The 24,583-nt window shown below is 40.8% G+C and overlaps 2 protein-coding genes across 3 annotated transcripts in view; both read right to left on the bottom strand.

The window, feature by feature from the left end:
* Window positions 1–977: 977 nt before the first annotated feature.
* Window positions 978–7,248, bottom strand: LOC143843282 (aquaporin-12-like). The gene is made up of 3 exons (XM_077349095.1): window positions 4,989–7,248; window positions 3,525–3,641; window positions 978–1,663 (listed from the first exon to the last, which is right to left on the bottom strand). The coding sequence occupies exons 1-3, from the start codon at window positions 5,593–5,595 to the stop codon at window positions 1,476–1,478; spliced, it is 912 nt and encodes a 303-aa protein (XP_077205210.1). The 5' UTR covers window positions 5,596–7,248; the 3' UTR covers window positions 978–1,475.
* Window positions 7,249–8,154: 906 nt separating this feature from the next.
* PAK2 (p21 (RAC1) activated kinase 2) overlaps window positions 8,155–24,583 on the bottom strand; it is a 50,317-nt gene continuing 33,888 nt past the window's right edge. For both annotated transcript variants that reach the window (XM_077349093.1, XM_077349094.1), the window contains exons 5-15: window positions 24,414–24,445; window positions 23,039–23,140; window positions 22,331–22,457; window positions 20,698–20,761; window positions 19,032–19,080; window positions 17,449–17,561; window positions 15,646–15,763; window positions 14,822–14,921; window positions 13,362–13,558; window positions 12,744–12,881; window positions 8,155–11,994 (exon numbers count right to left, since the gene is read on the bottom strand). In XM_077349093.1, coding sequence (XP_077205208.1) covers window positions 11,908–11,994; window positions 12,744–12,881; window positions 13,362–13,558; window positions 14,822–14,921; window positions 15,646–15,763; window positions 17,449–17,561; window positions 19,032–19,080; window positions 20,698–20,761; window positions 22,331–22,457; window positions 23,039–23,140; window positions 24,414–24,445 — 1,127 coding nt within the window. In that variant the 3' untranslated portion in view covers window positions 8,155–11,907. The remainder of the gene's footprint in view (window positions 11,995–12,743; window positions 12,882–13,361; window positions 13,559–14,821; window positions 14,922–15,645; window positions 15,764–17,448; window positions 17,562–19,031; window positions 19,081–20,697; window positions 20,762–22,330; window positions 22,458–23,038; window positions 23,141–24,413; window positions 24,446–24,583) is intronic.

The following is a 24,583-nucleotide window of genomic DNA, read 5'->3' as shown; positions in this document are numbered from 1 at the left end:
TTATCTTTATTCTATTTCACTATTCTATCATTTCATTATTCAGTTGGCATGTCAGTGGCACAGAACGGGTTATATCTAAAAGTCTGAAAAATCAACAAATATAATTGACTATTTGCCAATGTATCTGTTTCAATGTATATGAAGTGTGCATGCACACAACAGTTTATATCCAGAATTAAACTCTCTTATTCTTAAAAGTGCCACTGGACTCAAACTCTGTTCTATTCCTTCAGACCAACATGAATATCCTCCTGAATCTGTTTGCTAAGCTACTTGCAAAAGCCCTGAATCTTTCTGAAAGGTCAGAAAGGCGTGATTAAACTGTGCAGGATCAGTAAGATAAGGATGATCCCCATACCATAGCACATTTTGAGTTCCATTCAAGGTGCCCGTTATGACCCTTACAGTCCTTCACAACCTGGGATCCACATATCTGAAGGGCCATCTCCTCCACACCTCATGGCCCATGGGTACCAACTACAATAATCAGGCAGCCCTCTGTTGGCTACCCACCACTTGGGAGTGGCCTGTCTGGCGCCAAGAGGTGTCTGGACCTTTTTGATGGTGGCTCAGGTTCTGTGGAAAGACTGGAAGGGACACCATTTGGAATGTTGGGTCATCAAGATATCTTGGGATGTCTCTGGGGCAGTCCCAAAATACCCCAAACATGACAGCTAGAGAGACACTGCACTTAAGAGTTTTTATACCCCATTTTTCACTTCCTGAAGGAGTCTCAAAGTGGTTTATGATCCACAACAGACAGCCTGTGAGGCAGGTGGGGCTGAGAGAGCTCTGACAAAATTGCTCTGCAAGAACAACTCTAACAGGACTGACTGTGCTTGGCCCCAGGTCACCAGGCTGCTGCATGTAGAGGAATGAGGAACCTGGTTCTCCAGATTAGAGGCTGCTGCTCTTCACCACTGTGCTATGCTGACATTACACCAACCATGCAGCCCCCCCCCCCCCGGCCATAGATCAGATCTGTAGTGATCAACTGGGGAAACTGTTCAGTTCAAAGCAGGGAGAAGAGTGCATAATAAAAAGGACTGTTGTCAAGGGAGACTCCAAGGAAGGACTATGAATGTTCTCCCATGTTCTATTTTTAAATGGAAAATCAAATTAAGCATCAATCTTTTATTAAGACATCCATTCCAGATTTCCACATTGCTTTACAGCCATTAGAATTGAACTCACAGGCTGAGGGACATAGAGGGCACTGCAGAAAACTGTCACAAGCATACTGTAAGTACATCCCTAACAGTACTCTGGGAAGGACTGAATATATGACATGCTCCAACTCCCTCTGACTTTCTCACGGGACGAAGCCCAGCCCTGCACACCGCGGCACAATAACCTGTGAATGGGAAGTCCTCCTTTTTGCTCTCTAGCCCAAGTCCACCGTGTGACCTCAGAAAGCCCATAACAGCTATCATGCCCAGAAGCACTGGCTGCGAGGACACCCTCGCTAGCCCTCTTCAATCTGTTCTCTCTGCTGATCCTAAACAGCTGGTCTTCTTGGTTTTGGCTTGTCTCCGCTGAGTGTCTGACACAGGAGTCACTTTCCCCTTGGGTGTCCTGTATTTGTTCTTTTGACTGTAGATCAGATTTCTTTGAAAGAGTCGTGGGATATTTCCTTGATAGGCAAAGAGCGCAATCAACATCCCTAGAAGAAAGTCAAAGAGGACAACTGATTTAACACTGTACTTTATTCTAATCATTTTTCTGTACCTTTGTGTGTGTTGGGGGGGAGAGATTAAATCTGTTCAGCAGATCTTAACTCGTAAATGCATTCTTTTGCTTCTGGCTAGTACATAATTGCCTGTTTGGGGTGGGGTGGGAAACAGCTTTTTTGTGCAGGAGCACTTTCTTTATAGTTCAACTTGCCCCTAGTTAGGATAAACTAAAGGTAAAACACCCTGCCATACTAACAAACAAGACTCTTCAAGAATTAAAAGAGGGAAATAAGTTCTGTTTTCATAGGCCTTTTTATTCCTTTCCATTTAAAAAGTCCTTTCTTTTGGTCTGCTTTTGTTCTAGAAACCAATCTGGAGCCAACATTCTTTGCAATCAAGATAAGAAGGAACTGGACAAGGAGACCAGACTGATCCTGTTGACATTACACCAGGGGAGCCTAGGTCTCTCATTGTGCTCCATTTTCAAATAATGTCATTACAGTCTACAGTTCTCTTGCACTTTAACAATAATGGCTGCCCCATAACCACCCAAAAATCTCTATTAAGTTTGGAATGGGTAGTTGTTCCCAAAGCCCAAGTATCTTGTCAGGTGATATGACCATAAATGTTCACATTGACCCACGTACCCTCTTCCCCAAATGGCCAGTGATGGGCCTGGGAGTGGGAAGGGGAGAGGGCCTGGGTAGGTATGTACACAGCTCTGCTTCCCAACCAAGTTCTACACCATCACGCACTTCTGAGGTTTCTTGAAGCCTGAAGAATGTTTCAGGGGGTTCTCAAATAGTTAAAAAGTTGAGATTTAGACAATTCATGTTTTGATTTAAGCTTGTTAAAAACTGTGTGATTGTTTAGTTTCTCCTGACACAGATCTGAACTACAATGTGGCCCACTTCAAAATAAATAGCCATTTGTGTTTCAATAGCTTCTCTTTGAAAAGAAACCTGTGTGGAATTTTTATTGAGAAACTGAACTCACAACCCATTCCATTTACTATTTACTGGCTAATTACTGTTTTGTTAAGTGCAGTTGAGTCGAACATGAATATTTATGCCTGAGCATTGCAATGGGGTGGTAAGCAAGGAATTAATATTTATTGTTGCAGGGTTTTTTTTTTTAAGTAGCAGTGTTTATCTCCTCTTTCCCAGGGATTCTGGGAGTCCTTTCCACGTTTACATTCCCAACATTCTTGAAACTGTCATCTGCAAATCTTCTACTATTAGGGACTGTGTTTCCACACATGGTCTTGTTTTGACCATTCTTTCCTCCACTTTTCCATTCCAGTCACCACCTTTCCCTTTTGCTAAAAAAGATGCTGTTGCTGCTGGTGGCGTGACCCACTTCGGTTTTATTGGGATGATTTTGATTTGATTTGTAATTCATCACCAGGTGCCAGGCTTTCTCAGCTTTTTTACCCGAGAAACCCTGAAACATTCAAACCCAAGAAGCGCCATGATCGTGCAGAACATGGCTGTGTGCATGCCTTTCCATTCCCTTCCAGGCTCATCACCAGCCATTTTGAGAGGGGCGTCATGACCATATATGGTCATGTCACCTGACAAATGGTTAACAAATTTAAAAAATATAGTAAAATTAATCAACACTCCCACCCAGCCAGGAAACCCTTCCAGGGTAATCAAGAAGTCCCAGGGTTTCACAAAACCATTTGTGACAGCCTGCCATATGCCCTATGCCTCAGGATAAATTCTAATTCACAAAAATAGCCCAGGAACAGTACAGATATCAGTCCCTTCCACAAAAGTATGATATTCCATAGGACAGTAAGGTCATAGCTATATGCATGGTTGCCCTTCCTAGTGTCTGCTGCCTCACCTGTGATGGGTCCCAGACAATACACCTGCATATACTCCAGTAAACTATTCCCAGTGCAGGGAAAGGTCACAGCTGAGGCCAAGGCAGGGTTGAAAAAGGCCCCTGTGAAAGGTGCAGCTGTGGGAGGAGAAAAGCAAACAACTTAATCAGTCTCTTTTCTTCTCAAATTCATTTTTGTGAACATGAGCCAGGATAAGGTTTATTGAATAGACAGAAGTCATTGCCATGTTTCAATTAAAACCAACAAACTGGAATGTTCTAGGAATATAACCTAAAATACTGAGCTGTGAAGTTGTAGTGAAATCTGGGAGCTGCCTCAGCTGCAGGCGCAAAGTTCGGTGGCTGCCATCTTCCAACTGCCAGTTGACGAGCTTGTTTTGGGTACCTGCTTGGTTGGGAAAGAGAGGCCAGCCACTGACGTTGTCTCTAAAACAACCCTGTCAAAGAAACGGTAGGTGCCCCACTGCTAGATATATAGTCAGTCAACTCTAGGTGACTAGGCAAGAAGATGTGAACTGACCTGGGAATGTGTATGGGTCATGGGGAATTACCCCTGGGAAAGCTGAAGAGAGGGAAGAAAGACAATGGGCACCAGCACTGGAGCCCAGAATTCAAACTCAGAATCAGCATAGGCTGGTTTGGAAACACCCAGATGCTGCAGGAGGGCCACAGCATTTTTTTTTTAACCAGGGGTGACAAAACATCTAGTGTCGAACATATATCCTTGGGCAGCAAGGAATGGGTGTTGGTTTTCCTTCCCTCTTTAGCCAGAAACTATTTACCGTATTTGCCGGCGTATAAGACGACCCCCCAACATTTCCACTCAAAATATAGAGTTTGTTACATTACATTACAGCACTATGGGCCACTATGGGCAGCTATGTCTATCCCAACTGAAATGCACCCACCGTATAAGACGACCCCCCCCCACTTGGAGGCATGTTTTTCAGGGGGGGGGGAAGTAGTCTTATACGCCAGCAAATACTGTAAGTCCTAATCAGAATTAATGCTATGATGACATGAATCTTCCAGTTCCTCATTCCATTCTCCAATGACCTTGCCTTCCATATTTCTGGCTTCTATCTGTATTAACATCAAGCATCATCCCGCTTAGCCTGTCAGCAGTCCCACTTTTTGCACTGCCCCAGCAGCAGAGGCAAAGAATTGTAGGGGGTTACTAGATGTTGCAGTATCTAAGAGCCCCCTACAACTTTCATGACTTAACAATCCTGACATTAATTGGTACTGAATGCTAAACTAACTTCTCAGTATTTCTATAGTGGTCAAGATTAATCATAATTTAATACTGGCATTATGGGGATAAGATGCTTAAACAGGAGCAATTCATATTTACAAGGCAATCAGAAAACATCAGTGCAAAACATTAGTACAACGTGAGCTAATTAAATTTCAAAACATAGGTATCATAGCAAAAAAAAAAAATCTATATAATTGGATCCATACCTGTATAGGTCAAGATGGTCACAGCAAGTGCTGTGATAGGAATTCTGTACATAGGATAGCTAGCCTTGAACCTGAGAACCACTAGTTGGAAAAAGAATGAACATGTGGTTTCCACAAAGATGCCCTTTGAGACAGAGGTGCTGAGAGAAGAACTGCAGTCTTGGGCTATCAAGTTCTGGATCATGTGGAAGTCTGTGAGTTCCCATGACCAATATTGTTTGGTAACAGACCAGGCTGCTCCCATTCCCATGAACTGGGCCAAAAGTTTGGCAATAGTCATCCCAAAAGAACAATCCAACATTAGAAACTCCTGGAGGGAGAGGGTGGGATTAGCAGAAGCTCCATCAAATGAGGCCCCATGAACCAAAAAGATAACAAAGAGCAGGGTCAGGCTTACATCCAGGCCAAAACCACCCCCCCAGGGACCAATCATCACCAGCATCTTCAGTTCAAGACAGCAAGCACACATCTGGAATGAACAGGCCAATTCTCTAACAAGAAATAAATATATCTTGGGAGGAAAAATTCTTTTAGAGAACCATCTGGTCACCTCACAAAGGGCTACTACAGAGGAAAAAAAGGCAATTGAGACATTCAAACCAGCCATGCTGGCAGTTACTCAGGCAATGGGAAGTGAACTACAATATAATAGCCCCCATTGATTGACAGGGGTGGGGAAAGGCCTGCTATTCATCCACATAAATGCGCTTTTAAGCAGACGTGGCACACAATGACAGGCGCATACTGAACAGTCATGGCCATCTCTGGGAAAACTGACACATTTAACACCACGAACTGGCTTGGACAAAGGAGTGCTCCATTATCTCATCCGATCAGCTCTAGCCAGAATGTTATCTCGGCTCTTTCCTGTGTTACTCCCAGCCCTGTGTCATTTCAAATCTCTTCAACTAGACCACTGAAACTAGCTCAGCAAGCACTGAAGCCTGCAAATAATTGTATACTTCATCTCTCAAATGGAAGCAGGAACACAGGGTACTTAGCAGTTGAAATCCGCTCTCTTGCCTGCAAAGTTAATATTTACCATTCGGGATTATGTGAGTCTCTTGCCTATTTACCGGCAGGCTTACTGGCTGTATCCAGTATATGTAGGAAGCTGTACATGGCCAGGTTTAGGTTGAATTCACTTGTATTATTTGGACTCCAGTTTCAATTTTTGCTTATCTGATAGAAACAGCACTCAGTTTCCAATTTAGGTATCATGTCAAATTGATCCTAAAGACAACTGGGCGGATGAAGGAGAAAAAAACAACAAAATCTGGAGCTGGGATAACATTTCTCAAGTTTCAAGTCCAGTGAAATTGTATTGAGGGCATGAAAGAGCTTTTTCCTCCTCCAGGGGTTTCCATCTGAAGGGAACTGTTTGGACCCCAGTGGGGGGAGAGATGTTTGCAGCTTATTCTCCCCAATCACAAACTAGGATGGAGGGGATGCCCATTCTGCATACACTGGATAATGCACTTTAATGTGCTTTTGTAGCCGGATTCTAAAATGCATTATCCAATGTGGGAGGAATCGGCAGGATGGACTGTTGCAAGACCTTTTGGATGCTAGGGGTATCAAGATAAACTCCTCTCTATTTGTTTGAAATGGGTAGTTGCTTTGAACTGATCTTTAAATGTAGGTTCAAGTGAGAAATTTCACCCATCAGCTGATAATCTGCACAGAATTCAAGCTAGATCAATTTCAAGCATGTTTATAAAGATAGACTGCTGGTGGTGATTCTGTTAAGATAAAAAGGCCTATTAAATTCAAAATGCTAGGAGGCTTTTTCAGTGAGCTTGTTTCTCCCAACCCAGCTTCAATAATTGCACAAATGAGTTGAGATTGTCACACAAAGTTGCATGTAATGTCCTGCTGCTCTAAGGATCTCTCCAATTCCATTGCATCAGGTTTCGATACTCGGGCTGAAGATGTATAGAACCGGAACACTGGAGCAGTTGCAAAGGTGTTCCGTAGGAATATAGATTTCTTAATTTGCAAGTGGGCAACTAGTGGCCTGCTTTGTCCAGCCTTGCAATCAGACAGTACACATGGGCTATGGACAGCCCACAGCCTGCATTTTTTCTAGCATTACATCTCCCATGAGAGGTATCATAGAACAAAACATGCCTAAGAGCTGGCATGCTTAGCAGGGCCAAAAGCAGGAAGATGAATATTGCTTATTGGAGGTTGGCTTCAGAAATGCTGAACTTTTCGGCTATAAGTAGCCCAGTGATTCTTAACCAGGACCAGCAGAAAGTTCTGGATAGCCCACAAGTGTTCTATAGAACACTTGTGGGCTATCCAGAACTTTCTGGGCAAATTATAAGCAGCTCCTTCCCTCTCCACTTGCAATGCCTTCTGAAAGTTACCATTTTTTTTAAACTGCTCACCCTAACCTGAAGGTAAAATTCCAGATTTCTCTATCAGCTCCTTCAAAAGGTAGAACAAACCATGTAAAAATCAAATCTAGTATTAAAAAATTGGTTGATGGTAATCAGGCACAGGGGTTTTATTAAATACATACCTAAATTATTTGTGTATGTAATAACAAATATACTCCCGTAAAGACAACTTTGCTTAAGTGTTATTTTTATGTAAATATGCTTTGACTTTGCTTAAGTGTTATTTTTATGTAAATATGCTTCCGAGGGGTTCAGGTGATAATGTGGAATACTTGATTGTCAGTTTCACAACTATAATTTGTGTCTAGATAGGAGGAGGAGAAAGAGCACTGCTTTGGTACCTTGCTTTTTACTATTTGAAGGAGTCTCAAAGAGGCTTATACTTTGCCTAACCTTCCTCTTCCCACAACCAACACCCTGTGAGGTAGATGAGGCTGAGAAAGTTCTGAGAGAACTGTGATTGGCCCAAGGTCACCCAGCTGGCTGCATGAAGAGGAGTGGGGAATCAAACCCAGTTCTCCAGATTAGAGGCCACCTCTACACCAAGTTAGACCACTACACCAAGTTAGAGACACAAAATTGTCTTGCATGTATTACTGAATAGCATGGGAGCATCATACTGGCTCTCACTAGAAGGAAAACTTTGAAGTCAAATGAAATTCAGCCTCAAATCCATTCCCAACTGAATCATCCCATCATATGCTCCCAAACAAAATCTGTTCTCCTATTAACTGGGAGGGTGAGGGAGAGGGAACAGTCAATCATTTTAGAAATGTTTATTTCTAGCCCTGAAAGAACGAAGTCATTAAACATAGTCAAATACAGTAGTTAATATTGCAGTAACAATTAAATAACAGACTGGGATTAAATTAAACAAAAGGCAATAAAATCTGAAGACAGTAAAAAAAAAAATTAAAAGCTTGCATCTACTTCCATTTCCAATCTGGCCAAGTGAGAAAAAGTATGTAAAGAAGGAAATGATTTCAAGGTGTACTTAATTCCAGCTATGAAGACACATACCAAAAAAACCCTCCCAACTCTAGTAGCAGAGTTAATCTACTCCTAATCACCATGGTGTAGTATAGATTTAAAACATCCATGCTCAATGGGTATGTGTCTCTATCCAAACCAGTACACGCTCACTGGGACGCTTTGTGATCAGGAATCAGGTTGGTTTCAATTTCTGTAATTGGGGGGGGAGGATGATCTGGGATCTGATTATTCCAGGTAAACCAGCTTTCATAAAATGAGACACCCTTCTCACATGTATTCACACCGTCAATTATGGCTCATCATTGAAAATAGGTCTAAAACAGAAAAAACCCTTTGGGGTTTATTGTCAATCATGGTGACTTTATTAGCACAGATTAAATTCTGAGGCCATAAGCCCTCAGGCTCAGCTCCCACTTTAGTGACCACCAATGACACATCAGGATCAGAGGGGAAATCTAGGCTCCAAGAGAGGGAAATCAAAACCTACTGAATTTAGCCTGATAAAAGTCACAACAGATCAAAAATAAACACCCAACTATATCGTCACATATTCCCATTAGTGACTGGAAATCTGGTTAAATCAGAGTTAGCCAAAAAGTTAAGTCAGGTGAGAATGAACCATGGCTCCTGATGGCAAGCCCTCTGTCCCACCATGTCTCCTACTTCTGTTCCTAGGGCTTTCTAGTGCCAGGAGACACTGCAATTAGATGACGGCTCTCCTGCAGTATGAAACGGCACACTACTCTCTAGAGCAGGGGTAGTCAACTTGTGGTCCTCCAGATGTCCATGTATTACAATTCCCATGAGCCCCTGCCAGTGTTTGCTGGCAGGGGCTCATGGGAATTGTAGTCCATGAACATCTGGAGGACCACAGGTTGACTACCCCTGCTCTAGAGTGCCCATATGGACACATTGTGAGAGATTCCAATTCCATGAGGGTACCGGAGGCCAGCACATGTGCTTCAACTAACCCTGGCTAATCCAAATGGTTAGCGAGTTTGTGAAGATTTAAGAAGGCAGACTGATATGCAGCGGACTGCTAATTTCAAATAACAGTTTTGTGAAATAACTTAAAGGCCAATAAATGCTACCATCTTGTTTAAAGATTACTTTCCCTAACTATGTTTTTTTAACTCTTCCAGTGCTACCATTAAAAAAAAGAATACCAACACACCTATGCCACAGGAGTCACAGGTTCCACATAATCTATTGCCAGCAATAGACAAAGACCCAATGCTAACATTAAAATTAAATGCAAGGGTTTCTTTTCTTTTTTTCAAGCGTCTTGGCCTGATTCACATGCAACAAACGTAAGATCAAGACTAGTCTAACTTTTACAGTAAGTTGATCGATATTGCAAGTTATGGCAAGGGGAAGATTAGCATTGTAAAATATCACACAGACCAGGACATCACACTTCCTTGGACCAAACCATGGACATTGCAAATGCTTTGAAAACAAAAGGACTGCCTTGTGACATCTTTTTCAGAGGATACTTCTCACAAGATAAAAAAACTAACAGCGGGAGTGTGGCATTGCTTTCCATGGTACAAATAAAGCAGAGCATCAGTGCACTGCTGCAAGCACTTCCAGCTTCTAAGACAGGGGTAGTCACACTGCGACCCTCCAGATGTTCATGGACGACAATTCTCATGGACTACAATTCCCATGGCTTACCCGCATGAGCAAACGCTGGCAGGGGCTCATGGGAATTGTAGTCCATTGACATCTGGAGGGCCGCAGTGTGACTACCCCCGTTCTAAGGAAATGGAACCTTGAGAGTACAACAGCTCCAAACCTGGAATCTCTGTTTTTGCAGCAGCCTGTGCATGAAACAAACACAATTATGTTCTTATACCAATACTTGTTAAAATTGTTCAAAGGTAAACAAAGACCCTTTTGACTGACCATGAAGGATTTCTTTTAAATCAGAATGTTAAGATGTTCTCCCAAGAATACTATCTAGGAGTGTGGCAAAGCTATAGCACCAAATTAATTAATCTTTTAATAGTATGGTTTGGCACATCCCCATTCAAGAATTTTCCATCAAGCTGCATGTAAAAATAGGGATTTTAAAAGGTAGATGTGAGTGACCAGGGAACCCTCATGATCTACCTGGCTGCCTCAAGTGGAACCCCAATTCTGCTATGACTCCAATTATTTTCATCTAAAGAGGCACTTTATCTTGTGTTTTACCTTCTGCCGTAACAACTGAGAAGTTTTTCAGTAAAGGACCACAATAAGAAGGCAAGTTTCTCCAGCAAGCCAATTCAAACACTAATTCTAAGCTATATACCACCTTGGATTTTTTTGTCTCCACAAAATAGCACTTTAGGTGTTAAGAAGTTTCAGTTGGCTGAATTATACAAAAAGTCTTGGATTTTCCATTTTTGCAAATCTGCTGAATTTTTTGTTAGTAGAAATGGCGCATATACATATATAAAAAAGGAACAGCTCTAATACAAGTCCTGACAACTCCAAAGTTGGCGCATTATTTGCTTTTGGAGGAAAAATGTACAACATATACAAAATGTATTTAATACAAAGAAGGGTAATTTAAAAATTCAGAAGGCACCAGCATAAAGCCCAATCAGAACATGGATACAGCACTTAGCTATAAAACCACAACTTTCAAGACATCTGTTTAAATGTTACCAACAAGCCTAAAGAGGCAAGGGAGGAGTGGAAGACAGTTTATAGATTGGGGTTCTCTCCTCAAGCCCAGAGGATGGCTTAAGCATTAAACACACACACACACACATAACCACACACACACTCCTCCTTTTCCCCACATTCACATTCCATCTTCAAAATTCAAAGGAATCTTTTCCTTGGGTTAAGAAGTCCATGCAACAACTTTGCTGAATCTTTTCCTTCCTTCTCTGCCCATGTTGTTCTGTTTTCAAGCAGCGTCAATGGAATATCATGGTTCTTAAGTAGCTGGGTGGTTAAATGCTACAATACAGCTTTAGCAAAACTGTACTTAAGAAAAAGAGGGTCAGATGGACTTTCACATTTCTAGCCATCTGCCTTTAATCCAATAACTTGAGTACGCCATATTTCAAAAGGCTGACTGACAAAAGGAAGGGAAGAAAAACATATTAGCATGTTAAAAGTAATGCCTCCCTCTAAAAGCTTGAATCAATTGTTCAAGTATTGAAAGTGCCCAACTGAGCACAATGAGTGGGATCTGGTACAGCAAAAAAAAAAAAAAAAAGAGTGAGACAGAGATAGAGATACAGAGGGGGGGGGGAGAGAAAGAGAGACTGACTGACTCCGAGGCTTAGTAAAACATGCTCAAGTTGTCTGCAAAGAGGTGAAAAGGCCAGTGATTCAGTCCACATCTTCTTCTGGGATCCTAGAAGACTTTGCTAATGCCACCACTTTTTTTGCCTTGCATGTGTTCCAGGTGAGAGATTTGTTCCCACTTCTGCAGACTTTCAGCCCCTAACAAGAACAATTTATATATTATAAAGATTTTTAAAAATAAAAACAAAATGATGAAGGCCACAGCAGCAATGCTAACGGTTACTCTTCATTGCTTCTTTGGCTGCTAGGATCAGTGGCGTCAAGCTTGACAAAGGTTTCGCCAGTTTCAGGAAAGAGTGCTGTCAAGGAAAAGAAAAGACAATGAACGGAAGGTATGCTTCAATTTCAAGACAGACACCTTCTTAAATACACAATGTTACACAGTTCACTGTTTCCAAATCACAATGCAAGCATGAAAGACAGGTGGAGACTGGAGGTGGAGGCATTCAAATGACACCTCTGCTCCTTGCCCCTTGGATGGGGTTATATAGTGGGGAAGACTCTCCTGCTGGCTCCCTACCCTAGAATCTTCTCATCCACGGGATAACTGTAAGGTTCTCTTGCACTAGGGCAAGATAGGACCAGTTTCATTAAGTGGATGCAAGATACAGAGAAGCAATAACGACACTGTGAATCTGACAGCGAGTCACTGAAGTTGTTGCTGCCTTGTAAAATTAAAGCCAGGTCCAGCAGTAACATCTGCATTTGGGCTTTTAGAGATATTGGCCTCCGCAACAGGCAGAATAACAGGAGTGGGAGCCTGTGGGCAACTAGATCACGACATGGCTGATGGGCATATAAGCCTGCTTCCCCTTCTCCGCCAAATATGGGAGAAGCACAGAAAATGAAGGTGACTATTCTACAATTCAAGCACTTCAAAATCTTCTCAATGTTCCCAAGTAGTGCCATTAGGCCATAACCCCACCAACAGTCTTCCTGAGTACAAAGATTCACAAATTTTGCCAGGGCCTTCATTTCAAAGTACAAAGTTTGACTTGTCAGAAGGTAGTACAGTTGCCATTTGGGGAGAGAGATTCCAACTCTTTACCTGTAATAGTTCTTTGGCAGACCCTCTTTTCTCTACATCCATTTCCAAACAACTATTTAGAAAGTCACGGAATATTGGAGACAGTTTTTCTGGGTTCTGCAGCTCTGGGGTGCCATTAGTTGCTATCAAATACAAAGCCTGCAAGGAGATAAAAAGAAAAAAAATGTAATTTGCATTTTACAGCATGTACACTCAGAAGCACCTCAGAGTTTAATCTCAGAACCAGAAAAGAGCACCTACCTACTGGATTTCAGGGGACCCTGCTTCTGTTCAGAAGCTCATCAGGAATTCCTTACCAAGAGTATCAGAAATGAAGGGCATGTTCTCAAGGAAAACTGCTTGCTCACAACTACTGGTATTTCACTGCAATGCACTACAGCCCAGAACTTTTATGTGAATTCTAGAAATCATATTAGTCCATGCAAGAAGCCCCACAGGCTGCAGTTAATGGAGAAATACAACAAAGAAAGGCACTTCACGCCTGAGAAAAGGCCAGAGAATGAACCTCTGTCCTTCTTCCTGCAAAGTATGTACTCTGCTTCTGAGTCATGACAATTCTGAACTCCTACAAAAGAGATGACCAAAGAAAAGCCACTGGTCATCAAAGCGGTGGCTTACCCGCAAAGGATTTTCATTGAGATATGGAGGTTCTCCTTCAACCATTTCAATAGCCATGATGCCCAGAGACCAGATATCCACTTTAGGACCATAGGCTTTCCTTGTGACCACTTCAGGAGCCATCCAGTAAGGTGTCCCAACCATGGTACTACGTTTGCTCTGTTCGGGAGTAATTTGAGCACAGAATCCGAAGTCAGCTGTCAACAAACAAAATAAACAATAGTTAAGGTAAAATAATTTCTGTGCTGTAGGATCACCTTATGTATTATTAGCCAAGCTGCATTTTAAAAAAGATGATATATACTCACATATTCTTTTGCTACTATTCTTAGAAAGCTTAAGTGCTGCTCTTCAGCTAGTTAAGATGTATAGCTAATGCGCAAAAATAGTAATTTTGCAATGTTTTTATCTCCTACTGATTAAACAGTAGACGGTGTTCAGACTATTTCATTATGACAACAATGGTATATATATTCCCTTTGATATCCTAGGTTATAGACTGTGAATAACAAAATTTGAGTCCAATGGCACCTTTCAGACCAACAAAGATATATTCAAGGTGTGAGCATTCGCACACATGCACACTTCCTCAGACACAGGTGCCATTGGACTCAAATTTTGTTGTACTACTTCAGACTAACACGACTATGCACTTGAGACTGTGAATAAGTTATTCTGTTTGGGCAGGAAGGCTGGCCACGGGGGAGATCTACTATAAATTTAAATTTCAAATAGAACACCACAGAACAAGAGTATGTGACAGAGGGCAGCCATCAGCTATACATATCCCAAGCTAAACTGGCAATTTTAATTTAGAAATCATTGTCACCAAGATGGATTTGTGTCATTATAATCTAATACTTTCAAAAATAAACTGAAGAGCTATCATAACAAAAAGTCAACCTTGTCAGTCAAAGAAAGTAACTGAACCATTCCTGCTGCAGTATTCAGTTAGTGGCAGGCTTACAACACTTATTATCCAGACCTAACTTCTTTTTATTCTTCAATGGTTGCAGCTGAAATTACTCTGCCGATTAAAGAAGGCAGACTGCTCAATTTGGTAGTTTCTTGTTTCTATTATTTTACTTTAATACTGAGGACTCTGGTCAATGGAACAATTTCTACTTTCTAAATTAATCAATCAAGACTGCCACCTGCTGGTTTATAAATACAAACTCAAACTTACTAAAGAGTTGCAAAACAGAGTAAGCCCTCCCAGTGTAACATTTTGTAGTGAAAAGCCATCAGGTCTCTCTCAGCAAACTAAGGAGATATTTGCAAATTCATTCATGGGGTACCTAGATAACATATTCTTCCTATCTTAAATACTTTCAGCCACATTCTCACATGCTCTGAAATCAAAGTCATCTCTAGTGGGCAAAATGCTTTGAACCACAACTTGCAGACTTGGCAAGGAGACTATTGTTGTAGTTTATATATTGTAAATGCTATACACTTACTTAGTTTAACTGACCCATCCATTCCCAGCAGCACATTGTCACTTTTAATATCTCTGTGTATCACTTGATTGGCATGGAGGAATTCCAGAGCCTGCAAACACTGCATGGAGAGAAAAGATTGGATAATGGACAATGTAAATGTTGAAGGCATTTTGACAAGCTATCTCTAGTCAGCCTCAAATAATTATTTGCTTATTGGCTATTTAGGCATATCCTGACTTTCCAATAAAATGTCCAAGATAGCCAAGCTAACAATTAAAAGACCACTTCACTGATATCCAAGATTACATAAAATCCTGAAATAGTATAACACACCTAATTAAAATGTTTTTGGGAAAAATCACTAATTATACGAAATAAACACTTTAATGAACTGAAGGAGTCTCTCACCACTATATTCCTGAAAACCTGATACTAGGATGGGGGGGGGTTGGTTTTTTTGGAACAGCGAGGAATATGGCACAGAAAGTTACAATAAGGAGAAATTGATGGAAACTCCACCCATTCCCTCCAAAAAAACCCTCTGGTATGTGGTCAGGTTTGCCCAGGCTCTTAATCACTGAAATGTCTCTTTTGTCTATAAAGACTCTTTGAAGATTTAGAATATAATTTAAAATTTTGCAGTTTGGGTCACAATGACCAACAGAACTGGTATGTTCACTGATATTGCTAAATGATCATTTCAAATCCCAGGATTTTTTTTAAACCCTTTAGCTATAGCAGTAATTCTATTCCTACCACAATAATTCAGAAACAGCTAAAACTTCTAACATACAAAAAGCAATGCTTTTCCTCCCTCCAACCACAATTAAGTGGTCACTCACTTCTCTGCAGACAGCAGCAATCTGTGCCTCATCCATGCATGTCTCTGTAACCACATCTGTGAGAGACCCACCAGCCAAGTACTCCATTACAACAAACAGCTCATCTCCAACAAGGTAACTGAAGATGCAAATTACAAAGAAGGACAAAGTTAAAATGTCAGCAACTTATCACAACAGTCAGCACAGTAAGAAAGTTTACATTTAGATAAAGACATCAGATTGATTAACTGCCTCATTCTTCCAATAAACAAGCCAAAGTTGCGGATCTCTCACCAGAGACGTTTCTCTGGTATTGGGAAGATTTTAAAATATATTTGTTAAGTGCACAGTAGTTATAACTAAAGTAAAACAGGTCTCACTCTCCTGATCTGAAGGTTCCAGTAAATACATTTGTTTAATTCCCGGGGGGGGGGGTATAATGAAAGAAAGAAATATCAAAGTTTGATTGACTGATCCATGGCTCAGACCCTGCCTATCTGAGGGACCGCTTATCTCCTTATGCTCCCTGCAGGACTCTTCGTTTTGTGGGTTTGAATCAGTTGGTTGTCCCTGGATCCCAGGAGGCACCCCTGGCCTCAACCAGGGCCAAGACCTTTTTGGTCCTGGCCCTGACCTGATGGAATAAGCTCCTGGAAGAGCTAAGAGCTTTGACGGAGCTATCACAGTTCCACAGGGCCTGCAAGACGGCACTCTTCTGCCAGGCATTTAGTTAAGGCCAAGCTAGGAAGAATGGGTCCCTCCTGATAGGCCCACAGGCCATATATTGCTGGTAGATCCCCCCCCTGGGTGTGGGCGGCGATGGCTGCTATTACAGGGTGGAGGAAGATTTTTTGATTTTTTTTGCCATCATTATTCTTTTATGATCAAGATGTTTTGGGACCATCAGACAGCCACAGCTGAAATCCATTTAAAGGGCTCTGTCCCTTTGAATGCTTTTCGAGTTCACTCACACCATCACAGCTTGCAATGGGCATTTAATTTTTAAACAGACCACATTCCCTTTAAAGTTTAAATGCCTTTCCCCCATGCACTGGTAACAATGGTGAATGGGGCACCTTTTAGGGACCCATGGAACTGGACCCTGTGGGCCAGTCATTTTCAAACTGCTGTGGTGTCTCTACATCAAAAAACTGTCCCACAGAGCCCTGGATACCCTCTGATTGATTCTCCATTATAGTCTATGGGGACCACTGACTGTAGCTGGGATGGCCGAACTGACAAGGGCTCATGGTAATTGTAGTCCATGGGTATCTGGAGAGCCACAGTTTGGCTACCCCTGGACTATAGGCTATAATAGATCTAAAAAAAATGACCTTCCTGAATATTTACCAAATCTGATATTTTTCAGGTTCAACATACCCAAACCTGAAAAATGACAGGGTTTTTTTGTTTGTTTAGGGGTTTTATTTTTGCTTTTGTACAAATATAGGTAGTCCAGGTAAAAATGTCATCAATGTACCAGAGTATATAAGAGAGACGTGAGTGGATGGGAGCTCTCTGAGTGGATGGGAGTTTAAGGTGAGAACAAAATGGCTTAGTTTTGTGGCAAAGACAGCTGTGATATTGTCAGAAATCATATTATGGCTAGTAATCTATCTTTATGTGGAATATTGGTATACAGAGATATCATATCCATTGTGGCTAAAATGATATTCTCTGGAAGGTTGTCCAAAGATTATTTGCAAAATAGGTTAAACTGAGATAAAATTATTTGTCCAAGGTCCAATAAGGAATTGATCAGAGATTCTCCCACCCCCAGGCTCAAGTGAAAAGCTCTAAGCCCTATATCATGTGTGCAGTTACCTGTCTAGAAAGTTGACTATGTTTGGGTTCTTCAGTTCCTTCATTACTAAAATCTCATTGATAATTAACTCCTTCTTGGGCTGCTTCTGAAGATTTATCTGTTTAATAGCAACCTGAAAGGTTGAAAAAGGAACAAACATAAGAAATGTTGGCATTCAACAAGAGGTGCTTGTAAAATATTTGAAAATCTAACATGTAAAAGATTTCAAAAACAGGCAAGTGGTAGCTTTCCCGAGATTTCTTTTTGTGATATAACCAATTGTCTGTAAGGTGTAGAAACAACAGCTTATCATCCTTATATGTTGAGAATGAAATCAGCACAAGAGAAAAAAGAGAAAGAATCTGTCCAATGGCTTAATCAAATAATATTCAATATTTCAGTCATAACTTTTGGACGGAGATGGGGTAGTGAAGTCTTAGGGACTTTTGCTATGCCAATATAGAACATAGCTGTTTTGACAGGAGAGGTCCAACACAGAAATGTGCTCATAAAATCTTCAAAACTAGCACACTGGGGGAAAAAATTAAACTGAAATGTAACATAATAACCCCCCCCCCACCAAATTAGAAAGTAGTAGGCCAAGAATGAAGTTTCTGAAAGCACATTTAAAAACAACACTATAGGATAGTGATGTTTTGGTTGTATGACTGGCTGCCATAACATCATACAATCAAAGAAAGGGGATAAGTGGGCAGGGCTTAGTGGCACGTGCGCCAGGAAATGGGGCCTCAGCTGGCCATGAACCAGCCTCTCTCCCCTGCACATGACATCTTGCCACCCCCACCAGGGGCAGCTAAAGAGGGGCTGGCCACCTCAGGCAGCGAGTCCCTTGGCTTGTCCCTGCCATCAGGAAGGTGGGACAGGGGACTAGAGGGCATCGAGGGGGAAGGCTGTGGAGGTTTGCACTAGACAATTGCCAGGCATCATACCATCATGAGCAGCCACCACAATCAGCTCAGCCATCTTCCACCTGCCCCATCAAGTATGGCACCCAAGGTGAGCTTCACCTTAAATACATTTTGCCCACTATCTCAACTCAATAGCAAATTCTTACCTCTCCTTCCCCACAATGCATTCACTAGCTGTCGTAAGCCTCAGATAGGGGAGATTGATTTTAGAGAAATGTATGCCATAGGAGAAAAGCTCTCTGAGCCTAAAATGCTCATCTGGCATTTGGACTCCCTGCTATCTAGATAGTCAATGATACTGTAAATAGGCAGAGGATTTAATGGCAATTGCTGCATCGAATTGGCATTAATCTCAGAAGAGCGAACTCACATTAAAGTCAAAGATAGTGGGAATACAGAAATTATACATCCAGTTCTCAAATGAACTGAAATTTTACACAAACAAAAAGGATTAAAGGATTAAAGTTTGTTACAATTTCCATGCACTTGATTTTCACTAAAGATCGAATATGCCTTGAATACCATCCCCTGATTCTACAGAAGAAAGCAGTTACTTTTGCTAACAACTATGAGAAATGTGCTGCTGGGGAGTAACCGGTAAAAAAAACACCTGCATTCTATTATGCAGATTCAAACTGAAGATACCAATTCGTTAGAAGGCATTTCACCCTTACCTCCTGTCCTGTTGCCACATCTATGGCAATGAAAACAGTACCTGAAGCCCTATTTAAAAAATGGAATAAAGTACAGGAGTTCAGATATTTAACATATACCCTCTTAAACAAGAAAAGGTTACATTGGATCTTTCCTACACAATTTAATTTAACACTATTTCATTTCCTCAAGAGAACTAGTCACTGAATTACAGGTCAAAGGAGACACTCAATGAACCAATGTTATACATATGTAGAAAAGTTAGAAAACAGGATTGCACTTACCTTAGTGGCTATTCATTAAGGAAACACACATGTGGACTACATTTTCTCAGGCCAGCCACTGAGAGGAGCTAGAGAAGTTACAGAGCAATTTCTAGAGCCCAAGAGTACTCCCCTTCTCCTCTGTCTTCAGCATAGCCTTTCCCACCCAAAGAGCCACATGATGGAGGAAGGCAACGCACTATTCCCTCAGTTCTCCTTTTGTTGCTGTAAGGAGTGAGCTTAAGTAGAGAAGCCCACAGCAGGAAAAAAAGAGGAGGGATGTATGTCCACACAGAAGGCCACTTGATGAACAACTGTTACAGGTAAGTACAACCCCGTTTTCATCTTTGGCTTCAGTGCAGTCCCACAAGTTCACGTATCGAGGAGGGTGTGGACTAGATCAGCAGACGACTGACAGTAATAACACTTTCCCCACAGCTGCCTCACTCCAGGAGTCAGCATCCAAGGAGTCAGGCCATACAAAAGCTTCCTTGCTGAAATTGCACTGGAGGCTGGTTTGGACCAGGCATTCATAGCAATATCTTGTATGCCTTGTAGTAATGGCAGAGCCGCAGGCCCAGATTCTGGGTTGTATAGGACCTTTGTTATTGGGTCCAAAGACTCAGGAGCCACAGAAAGGTATTCCAGATTTAAGAGTCTAGCAGCATTCCCTTCTCTCGCCATCAGCATGAGATGGCAACAGGCCTGGAATGAGGTAGTATTAACATAAGAGGATTGTCACATCATTTTGTGCCATTTTGGCTTCACATTCCTTGCACATCTTAAATAGTGTCACTTTACAATTTCTTTTGAAAAAGAGACTAAGAAGTCTAGTTGGAAGCTATAAGGGGCATTGCTGACAGTAGCTTGCTATATTATGTCCTCTCCTTACAGTAGCAAGAAGAGAACTGAGGGAAGAGCCCTTGCCACTCCTCCATCATGTGACCCTTTGGGCTGGAAAGGGTACACTGAAGAGAGAGGAGGGGAAGTTCTCTTGGGCTCTAGAAACTTCTCTATAAAACATGCTAGTACAGTCCCCAGCCTCTAAGATGAACATGCCATTTCACAGAAGCATCTGATTGATTACCATGGACCTAAATCAACTAGGTTGAACAGTTAGACTAATTCGTTGAATATGCATCTTCTCTAGCCACACATTACCTTTTCCTTTCTGCCTAGCTGTCAGAATACTTATTTTGTATTGTACCTAGAATTCTGCTCATAAGTCCTCCCCTCATTCCATGATGTATTTGGTCAATATAATAGCTCATATTTCTGTGTCTGGTTAATACTGTTTAAACTAATCTACCACTGGTATTTCCTATTATGTAATCAATGATCAGAAATGACAAGAAGGAAAAAAACAGTATTTCAGCTAACACACAACTGTCTGTTCACATAGATCTTATTTACAAATACTCACCCTTGCCCTATTTTTTCGTATCTGGTGTATTTTTTCTTGGGATCTCCTATACTCACAATAGTCCCTAAAAAAGAAAAATTCCATATGTAATATTCCCTCAGCAGTACTGGAAGGGAGGTATAAAAGGATCCCCTTCCCTGCGAGAACATGCCCCTGTAATTCTGACCAGGGAGAAAACCTTGAACACGTTTTTCTGAGCTGTTCTTTCTACGCTGAGGCCCGAGACAAGTTCATCTACCCTTATGTAAAACAAAAGTTAGGCCAAACTGTAACACATCACACATACATTATTAATAAATTACTGTCTGACGAATCCCCTAAAATCACCAAACCTGTTGCTAAATTCTGTTCAATAGTATGTAGAGTTTGTGGAGCTGGTAGGGTCTGCTATGAAAAATGAAACATGAGGATTTTGTTTCAGGCTCAAAGCTATTTCTGCTCTAGTTTTAAAAATTCACTATACATTTTACTACCAAGTTTTTAAGTAACTTTTAATAATAGATATATAGTTTTTAACATTATGTTTTATCTGGGATGCAGTGTATAATTTCCCTTGTTATATGGTGTAAACTGTAATAAAACTACTACTACTACCATATGTAATATTAGAAACCAACTAAGATTATCTAACTCTGGTATGTTTGACACTGATCCGGGAAATTGCACACTGTGTTTTTACCATACTGAGGAACTGAACGAGCCCTTTCTAAAAACTAAGCATAATTAATTCAGTCCTTGAAGTCCCTGAAGAGCTTCACTTATTCTAGAAACAATCCATGCAACATCCCTAAATGGTAGGCTAATATTACCCCCCCCCCCCCATACTGCAAATGAAGCTGAAAGGTAAGTAAGCCACTGTCTGCCTCAGTTCTCCACCTGCAATATGGGGAGACCTGTGGATCTGTTGCTGTCTTATGATCTGTACCAGTGGTCTGCTGGATTACTCTTCGCTATTATACTACATCACTCTCTGAAGAACCTCTTTTTACTTATACCTTTATCACAATATGATTTGTAGCTACAATCATTATAGCATTCTGAAGACAGCTTTTGTCTACAGCAAGGTCCCAACTTTAAGGCTGTAGACATTTTTAGCATTCTCAAAAGGGGCAGTGGTGACCATTATTAAATGCCTGCCATGGTCAGCAATAACCCTCCCATATACCTGAAAAACTAAAGAATGCATATTTTTATATGGGGGTCTAAGAAAAAAATCAGATAATAAATTGACCAAGTTTACTACTATTTAAACAAATCATGGTGGCCGGCCCTTAATTACCACCTGCAAGTACACTTAAGATCTCAGAACCTTGATAGAGGAACACAGTAGAAGCCAATACTGAGTCCATAAGCCTGTGTATAATGGATTTTTCCAGGATATGGATGTGGCAGGTACTGGAAGGGTGGACAAAGGGTTCCCTTGGCTGAGACTAGCACCTTGCCCAACAGCATCATTCACATATCAATTATGAACAGTGCTCATAATTTCTATGAGGAAATCATAGAGCAAAAAGCGTAACTGGAAAGTCATCATACAGCTGATTCATCATACAGAATTCTGAGAACATAGAACTCCAGGTTGACCAGGGTCCATGTCTCACTTTTAATAGTTTGTTTAAAACATTTAACTTACTTAGCTTTTCCATGATCTCTTCATCTGACATTTTTGTTTTCTTTTTCTGTTTATCAGCTGATTTTGCAGCATTGTCACCAGAGTCACTAGGTGCTGGGATGGGATCTATTACTGACCTTGTGTAAATCTGTAGAAAATAAGATGAAAAAGACCAAACTCCATGGTTTGACTGCAACTAGCCCATTAGCTTCAAACTACAAGAGATAGTTCAGATTTCTGGCAGAGGGCCAAGAATCTTTTTTAGTCAATATGTATCAAACACAAATCTATAAAGGCAACTGACAACTGCACTGTTATTTGCTGCTTTATGACTCCCATAAAGATTTGAGGTTTCTCATTAATAGGGTAAACAAGAGCTTTTCTAAACAATTGTGGCTGTAGATTTCATAGCACTACGCACATTGCTATATTTGGTACAATACTACATTTTTAAATACTTTTTGTGCTCCAAATTAACAAATTGTTAGTATTTACAAACTCTAGAAACAAGTGTTCAAGACAAGCTCTGCCCTTAGTACCCAAGTAATGCCATAAATACGTAATAAGGTCAGTAGCCTATGTACAATCTGGACATTGAGACAGAAAAGGAAGTCATTTAAGGTCACTGAATAAAGCTTGGCAAAACTGAGATCTAAACTGGATGCTTTATAAGAAACCAGCAGAGAGCTATACCAGGAACAGAGCAGTAAGAGAAATGATAAAACTTACAGATTTTGTATGATCTGGTCGTGGAGCAATAATTGGAGGGGCAGCTTCATCATCCTCTTCCTCTTCAGTTGTTGTAGAAGGTTCAGATCCTTTCGTATTGGGCTGTAAGAATTTTTAATAAAAAGAAAGTCAAAGAAATTAAACACAGGTATTAAGTGCTTTAAAAGTTCACATAGGATATATACTAGAATAGTAATGCAGCACACAATAACAGAGTTCAGAATGCTATTCCAGTTGTCAGTACTTCTAAATTGACATTTGGAATGTTTGCATCCATGTTCTCTACTCTACCCACTTTTAATGTATTTCTTACATAGGGCCCAAATGCAAAGTTCAGCATACACAAGTCAAATTCATGCAAACTGTACATGACAAAATAGTGCTTGCACACTTCAGTTGGGTCGGCCCCTTTGCAAACATGAAACCCTTGGCACAATACAAGTGGGAACCAGGATGGGAGCACACTGAAAGGCAAGAAAGGATGGGGCAACCCTACACCCTCTCCAAGTGCACATTCTTAACAACTACATAGGACTAATGCTTATGTTTATTTTGAAAAATGAACTATGCCCAATAGTCTGGATTTTTTAAATTACTTGAACAAATAAGCATCAGATGCCTAGCATAAATTATTAGGAACAGTTTGGCTGGGGTTTATAAACCCTGATCATATAAGCAGTGATATCTCCAGTATTACAAGTGTAGCTTAGAAATAGTAACAGCTTAACTATAATTAAATAAATTCAGTTCTGTCTTCCCAGAACCTAACATCTCAAACTAGACAACGAAAGTAGACGATAAAGACATTGTCTGCTGTACTCAGACAATGTCTTCATCGTCTTTCCGCAGTACATCCCTGTTGAGACATCATGGCACATCATCATATGCACTAGGGTAAATGCATGATGCAGAACTGATCTCACAGCTGACACACTTTCAAATAAGTGAGCATTGCAAAGCAAGTCTATATCAAAGAAATTACGAGTGTATTGTAAAATACCACACAGATATCCTTATAATGTTTTAAACCTTTAATGTTTAAAACCACCAAGAAAGATAGTTACCTACAGGTAAAATGGACCTACTTCCCTACCTACATATGTATTCTTTCAATATATATGTATTCTTTCAATTCTTTCATCATAACTGAACACTCGGTCCTATGGACTTTTGAGTTGCAATGGCACCACACAGGATCTGGCTTATAAGCTGTTTTATAATGGAATGTTCTGCATTGTATGTGTCAAGCTGCTACTGTATCTTAAAAGGGTTGCACTGAATTAAGCAAAGGAGCACCCTAGGAATACACACACACACACACTCTACAATAAACCCTTATTGGCATATAGATTCAAGGAGTATTGAGTACACTTACTGCAGGCACTCCTGAGGGGAAGCCATCTTTATCTAGGAGAGAGAGATTTCAAAACTGTTAAGCATGCATACCAAGGTATTTCAAAATGCCTGTAATATAGGAATATCAATGCATCTGGAGAAGTGTTGGGACAAGGGCACATTCACTACAAGCACCTCCAAGGACTCTTA

Source organism: Paroedura picta, chromosome 8 (assembly GCF_049243985.1).
Source record: "Paroedura picta isolate Pp20150507F chromosome 8, Ppicta_v3.0, whole genome shotgun sequence".
NCBI lineage: Eukaryota > Metazoa > Chordata > Lepidosauria > Squamata > Gekkonidae > Paroedura > Paroedura picta.
This window is presented reverse-complemented; position numbering and strand designations above follow the sequence as displayed.